At 53.0% G+C, this 7,067-nt stretch overlaps 1 protein-coding gene across 1 annotated transcript; it reads right to left on the bottom strand.

The window, feature by feature from the left end:
* Nucleotides 1-249: 249 nt before the first annotated feature.
* Nucleotides 250-5,603, bottom strand: LOC142918156 (uncharacterized). Its single transcript, XM_076062260.1, has 5 exons — nucleotides 5,385-5,603; nucleotides 3,788-4,036; nucleotides 2,689-2,885; nucleotides 1,185-1,292; nucleotides 250-369 (listed from the first exon to the last, which is right to left on the bottom strand). The coding sequence occupies exons 1-5, from the start codon at nucleotides 5,548-5,550 to the stop codon at nucleotides 250-252; spliced, it is 840 nt and encodes a 279-aa protein (XP_075918375.1). The 5' UTR covers nucleotides 5,551-5,603.
* Nucleotides 5,604-7,067: the final 1,464 nt, after the last annotated feature.

Raw genomic sequence — 7,067 nt, 5'->3', positions numbered from 1 at the left:
CATCTCTTCTCTAGCCCGTACCGTGCCCGTTTAGCCCCCTCGATGCGGCCGAACAAAAGCTGTTTGGGCATGCGGTGGCTGGGCATGCGGGCTACATGGCCCAGCCAACGCAGCCTTGCCTGCCGGAGGAGCTCACCGGTGAGCTCCTCACCCACTCACCCACACACTCACCCACACACTCACTCACCCACTCACCCACCCACTCACCCATCCACACACACATCCACACACACACCTACACACACCCACTCACTTCCCCTGCACGTCCATGAGCACGGTGGCCATGTGGGGCACGCAGAGCCTTCGCACGGCGTCCATGCCCCGCTCCTCGTTGAAATATTTCCTCAGCACCGTGGTCACGTGGGCCTCCTGCACACGCATTCACCACGAGGTGGCAGCACCCACTGTGGTGCGTCTGTGGGTCTCTGGTGAGTCTGTGGGTCTCTGTGTGGTGAGTCTATGGGTCTCTGTGTGGTGAGTCAGTGGGTCTCTGTATGGTGAGTCTATGGGTCTCTATGCGATGAGTCTATGGGTCTCTGTGTGGTGAGTCTGTGGGTCTCTGTGTGATGAGTCTAGGAGTCTCTGTGTGATGAGTCTATGGGTCTCTGTGTGATGAGTCTAGGAGTCTCTGCGTGATGAGTCTGTGGGTCTCTGTGTGATGAGTCTATGGGTCTCTGTGTGATGAGTCTATGGGTCTCTGCGTGATGAGTCTGTGGGTCTCTGTGTGATGAGTCTATGGGTCTCTGTGTGATGAGTCTATGGGTCTCTGCGTGATGAGTCTGTGGGTCTCTGTGTGATGAGTCTATGGGTCTCTGTGTGGTGAGTCTATGGCTCTCTGTGTGATGAGTCTAGGAGTCTCCGCGTGGTGAGTAGTGGCGATGCCCTCCGTGCGTGCTCACAGGGAAGTAGTCCCTCAGCAGGGTGAGCTAGGAGTCTCTGCGTGATGAGTCTGTGGGTCTCTGTGTGATGAGTCTATGGGTCTCTGTGTGATGAGTCTATGGGTCTCTGCGTGATGAGTCTGTGGGTCTCTGTGTGATGAGTCTATGGGTCTCTGTGTGATGAGTCTATGGGTCTCTGCGTGATGAGTCTATGAGTCTCTGTGTGGTGAGTCTATGGCTCTCTGTGTGATGAGTCTAGGAGTCTCCGCGTGGTGAGTAGTGGCGATGCCCTCCGTGCGTGCTCACAGGGAAGTAGTCCCTCAGCAGGGTGAACATTTTGCTGGCGTTTGGGTTGCAGGCCGTTTGGGGCATCACCACCTCCAGCGGGCGTAGCACCTGCAGCTTGGTGATCGCCTGAACAAGCAGCAGCAGCAACAGCAGCAGCAGCGCCAGCAACGAGAATAACAGGCTGAGGTGCAGCAGGAGGAGGTCACGGGACAGACCCAGGTGCAGTGCGTTGACTGCTGTGCCAGGCTAGGTGCACCAGGAGGAGGTCACAGGACAGACCCAGGTGCAATGGGTTGACTGCTGTGCCAGGCTAGGTGCACCAGGAGGAGGTCACGGGACAGACCCAGGTGCAGTGGGTTGACTGCTGTGCCAAGCTAGGTGCATGAGGTAAGGTAAAATAAAAAAACTAGTGTTTAATAGTTTAATACTAACTCAACCTGTCAATGTATATAAATATACTGCATACCGTCAGAATAACGACACGCACACATTGGCACGTAGCTACTTACGTGGCTACTGGGCCCCGCACTTTCAAGGGCCCCGCGCTAAACGCTTTCAAGCGATCAATTCCGGTTCGGTGATTCTGCTCTCTTACCAGAGTACGAAACCACCCTTCAGCTTTTACGAACGGCCGAGTGTGTTGAAGGTTCAGTTTCAGTTTTCAGTTTATTTTGGGTATAGCCCTGTGAGCCATCCGGCTCTTGAATCGGAGTGCAACCGCAACAAACCAACAAACCAACAAAAACACGACCAAGAAAAGCATCAAATTTTGACTTAAAGCTTTCGTGACTTCAGTGATTCATATTCTCAGCTCTTTCGGTAAAGTCACGTTGAAGGGAAACAATAAAATAATAAGCACAGAGACAATTTAAACCGAGAAGATGTATTCTGGCTTAGCAATCATTGTAAGGATTTGATAAACTATTTCAGGTCTTAATTGATTGTTCACGCTTACGGTGGCTTTCAGACAGCATACATTAATTTTTCGTCTCCCCCCTCCTCTTTTCAGAACATAGATGGACTCGTCATTCTAAATAAACTGACAAATCGTGGCGCCAACGTATTTTTATAAATAAATAAATGCTCCGATTATAAATAAATAAATGTGAACCGCCACTTCTTTCAAATGTTTCTTGCCGTTGGTTTTGACACCTGATGATGACCGTTTGTGTTATGGTTGAAACGTCGTGAGAATTTTTATAGTTTTATATATATATTATTATTTTATTGTTTCCCTTCAACGTGGTGACTTTACCGAAAGAGCTAAGAATATGAATTACTGCTGCAGTCACGAAAGCTTCAAATCAAAACAACCACAACCACAAAGAAAACTTAGGTTAGAGATGCGTCACATTATCCGGCCGTACAGCAAGTGACAAAAATGACAATCGCTTTACCGCGCAGGTGAAGAATGTGCGTGTTTTAGTTTTAATTCAGGGCCCGGTTCATAACACGCACTGCACAGGGGGGGGGGGGCCCTTTGTGTTCGTGCACGGAGAGAGAAGGAGGGGCGGAGGCTGACCTTGACGTAGGGCTGGCTGTCGGGGAACTGACACAGCACCAGCTCGGGGCAGCGCAGGTCGATGCTGGCCAGGCCGACCTCGCCCCGAGCGATACCTCGGCCCTCTGCCAACGCCACCACCACCGACCTCGCCTCCACCTCCTCCTCCTCCTCATCGTCGCCGGCGTCGGCGTCGTCAGTCGTGGAGAACGAGGTCGCTGCGGGGCCACAAGAGAGACGGGGTGCTGCCTCCTGTCGTGAGTCGATGAACGGTGGTGAGTCTACGGGTCTCTGTGTGAGTCTACGGGTCTCTGTGTGAGTCTACGGGTCTCTGTGTGAGTCTACGGGTCTCTGTGTGAGTCTACGGGTCTCTGTGTGAGTCTATGGGTCTCTGTCTGAGTCTATGGGTTTTTGTGTCAGTCTATGGGTCTCTGTGTGAGTCTATGGGTCTCTGTGTGAGTCTACGGGTCTCTGTCTGAGTCTATGGGTTTTTGTGTCAGTCTATGGGTCTCTGTGTGAGTCTATGGGTCTCTGTGTGAGTCTACGGGTCTCTGTGTGAGTCTACGGGGTCTCTGTGTGAGTCTACGGATCTCTGTGTGAGTCTATGGGTCTCTGTGTGAGTCTACGGGTCTCTGTGTGAGTCTACGGGTCTCTGTGTGAGTCAATGGGTATCTGTGTGAGTCTATGGGTCTCTGTGCGAGTGTACGGGTCTCTGTGTGAGTCTATGAAGGGTGGCGAGTCTACGGGTCTCTGTGTGAGTCTATGGGTCTCTGTGTGAGTCTATGGGTTTCTGTGTGAGTCTACGGGTCTCTGTGCGAGTCTATGGGTCTCTGTGTGAGTCTATGGGTTTCTGTGTGAGTCTATGGGTCTCTGTGTGAGTCTATGGGTCTCTGTGTGAGTCTATGGGTTTCTGTGTGAGTCTATGGGTCTCTGTGTGAGTCTATGGGTCTCTGTGCGAGTCTACGGGTCTCTGTGTGAGTCTATGAAGGGTGGTGAGTCTATGGGTCTCTGTGTGAGTCTATGAAGGGTGGTGAGTCTACGGGTCTCTGTGCGAGTCTATGGGTTTCTGTGTGAGTCTACGGGTCTCTGTGTGAGTCTACGGGTCTCTGTGTGAGTCTACCGGTGGACGTGGTGGCCCTGCTGCTGCTGCCGGGCGCATGCCGCTGGCGTTGCCGCCGCGAGCCGCCTGGCGCCGCACGGAACCGGGAAGAGGGGAGGGGCGCCCGCGGGGCCCAGGAGGAGAAGCCTGGCATCACCACGGTGGGAGCATCACCGCAGCCGCCACCGCCACCACCGCCGCGGGCCCTGCCGCCGCCGCTGGTGGTTGTGGCGGTGTCGGCGTTGCCGCTCCGGTCGGCCAATCCCGACTCTGGGAACAAGAGAAACAAGGGGGGGGGGGGGCGGACGGAGACTTAATTAAAGCGGTCCGTTTTCTTCGGGGCTCCTCGCGCTTACGGCCCTGTTCCAACGCGGCACGGGGGGAGCGCGATGGCACCAGAAGGCCGACATCGTTCAAGAGAGAGGCTTCACCAAAAACAGAAGCGAGAGAGCTTGCATTCTTCGACAGCTGGCGAGGAACGACGCCTCCCTCTCGTCTCCCCCCCCCACCGCCCACCAACCCCAGCGAGGTCTTGTGCGAAATCCTGTTCGGCAGGATTAACGGTGCTCCCCTTTGACAAGACCCTAGCGGAGGGAGCGAGCTGATTTTCTAAAGGGAGGGGGGGGAGAGGCTGCGTAGGGCCACACATTCGCTCGACGCAACATCACAGAACGGTGCCCGGAATGGAAAGCCGTGGGCTTGTCGGGGCCTTAATGCTCCGCAGGGAGCGGAGAGCAGCCAGATGCAATCTGTTCCTTAAACCTGCCGTGACCACAGGAATTCATGTTGTTGAGTTATTTCGGCAAAAACTCACATAGGTACGAAAACATTTTAATGGATCACGACGTTTGGATCGCGACACAAGCAACCGTCACCAGGTGTGAAACGAACACAGCAGGTGGACCGCCGATGTAGGGGCTGACGTAGGAGCAGTCCACGTGACCTCACCAAAAGAACCAAAGGATATGGAGCAAGAGGAGCCAAAGTACGGTAATCCGTCAACATCAAAATAATCCGCGGAGAGGCGTCATCCCCCTCAGGGGCGGAGCCAGGATTTTCAGCCCGGGGTGACATTCAACAAATGTTAACTTCAAGAATGATTAGAGATTTCGATTTAAAGCTTTCGTGACTGCAAGGATTCATCTTCTTTGGTTCTTGCGGTAAAGTCACCACGTAGAATGAGAATAAAATAATAAAACAATAAAAGTCTCACGACGTTTCGGCCACAACACAAGTGGCCTTCTTCAGGTTTAAAGGGACAGACCTGTTGGGACGACAGGTGGCCTGAAGAAGGCCACCTGCGTTGCGGCCGAAACGTCGTGAGAATTTTATTGTTTTATTTTATTATTTTATTCTCATTCTACGTGGTGGTGACTTTACCGAAAGAACCAAAGAAGATGATTAGAGAGTCAGGCTTGTTGAACCAGACGCCATCGGTTTGGCGACACGCTCTGACGGTGCAGTTACACGAAGTCCGCCGGACCGAGTGTCGTGCACTTACACGCACAATGTTTCAGATTTTTCGATTTTTTATTTTTTTTCGGGGGTGACAATTGTCTAACCCTGTCACCCCGCCCCCTGGCTCCGCCGCTGATTGCCCTCCTGCACTCTCTCCGACCTTGCATCCTGGAGTGGCGTGCCGCGGGCGTGGAGCTGAGCAAAGACGAGGAGGCGGAGGAGGTGGAGGCGGAGGTGGTGGTGCTGTGTAGCTTGGCTCTGGTCTTTGTGCGCCGGGGAGAATCCAGCAGTAGGCCAAACGAGTACTTGGGACCCTTCGTGGACATCCTGCAACCAAGCCTGGGGGTGAGCGAGATGTTGACTACCTCACCTGGTATACAGCAAGAGGTCGTGTGTTCCACCACCATCATCATCATCATCACGGTGGCTAGGAGATGTTGACTACCTCGCCTGGTATACAGCAAGAGGTTGTGGGTTCCACCATCATCATCATCACGGTGGCTAGGAGATGTTGACTACCTCGCCTGGTATACAGCAGGAGGTCGTGGGTTCCACCATCATCATCATCACGGTGGCTAGATGTTGACTACCTCGCCTGGTATACAGCAGGTCGTGGGTTCCACCACCACCATCATCATCACGGTGGATAGGTGATGTTAACTACCTCGCCTGGTATACAGCAGGAGGTCGTGGGTTCCACCACCACCATCATCATCATCATCACTGTGGCTAGGAGATGTTAACGCCTGAGCCTGGCAGTGATTAGGAAGCTTGGGGAATATTCAAATGTGTGCGAGGGGCTTAACGCTGCTCAAACGATGAGGATCTGCGAGATTACCTCATCCGATTTCAAAAGAGCGGATCACCTGTCAGACACACACACAGACATCACACACACACACAAGACACACACAGACATCACACACACAAGACACACACATGCATCACACACACACACAGACATCACACACACGACACACACAGACATCACACACACAGCCATCACACACACACAAGACACACAGACATCACACACACAACACACACACAAGACACACACAGACATCACACACACATCATACACACAGACATCACACACAGACATCACACACACAGACACACACAAGACACACACAGACATCACATACACAAAGCCATCACACACACACACAAGACACACACAGACATCACACACACATCACACACACACAAGACACACACAGACATCACACACACACAGCCATCACACACACAAGACACACACAGACATCACACACACATCACACACACAGACACACACAAGACACACACAGACATCACACACACACAGCCATCACACACACACACAAGACACACACAGACATCACACACACATCACACACACACAGACATCACACACACACAGACATCACACACACACACAAGACACACACAGACATCACACACAAAGACCCCCCGTACAGCCTTAACAATCTGTAGGGGCGAGTGCTGTAAGCGAGTAGCAGCACCTATAAGGGCCGGCACTGTGGCACACGAGGGGGTGGGTGGCCAGCACCACGCCCGACCGCCTTTGTCTCCCCCAGTGGTGATGTTTACTACACACACCACCACACCAGGTACTCATTTGAGGCTGAGTCGACCTAGGGGAGGCCCAGGACCGGTTCAGAGAATCGTAGCGCGGCGTAGCATTAACCACTACACTACCGCTCCCCACATACACACACAGACACACACAGAGACACACACACATCGCACACAGAGACACACACATCACACAGAGACACACCCAGAGACACACACACAGAGACACACACATCACACACAGAGACACACACATCACACA

Source organism: Petromyzon marinus, unplaced genomic scaffold (genome assembly GCF_048934315.1).
Source record: "Petromyzon marinus isolate PM22_M1 ecotype Great Lakes invasive population unplaced genomic scaffold, UKy_Petmar_22M1.pri1.0 PM_G_Scaffold_56, whole genome shotgun sequence".
In the NCBI taxonomy this organism is placed as follows: domain Eukaryota; kingdom Metazoa; phylum Chordata; class Hyperoartia; order Petromyzontiformes; family Petromyzontidae; genus Petromyzon; species Petromyzon marinus.
The sequence above is the reverse complement of the archived record's forward strand: the minus strand, read 5'-3'. Positions and strand labels throughout refer to the sequence as shown.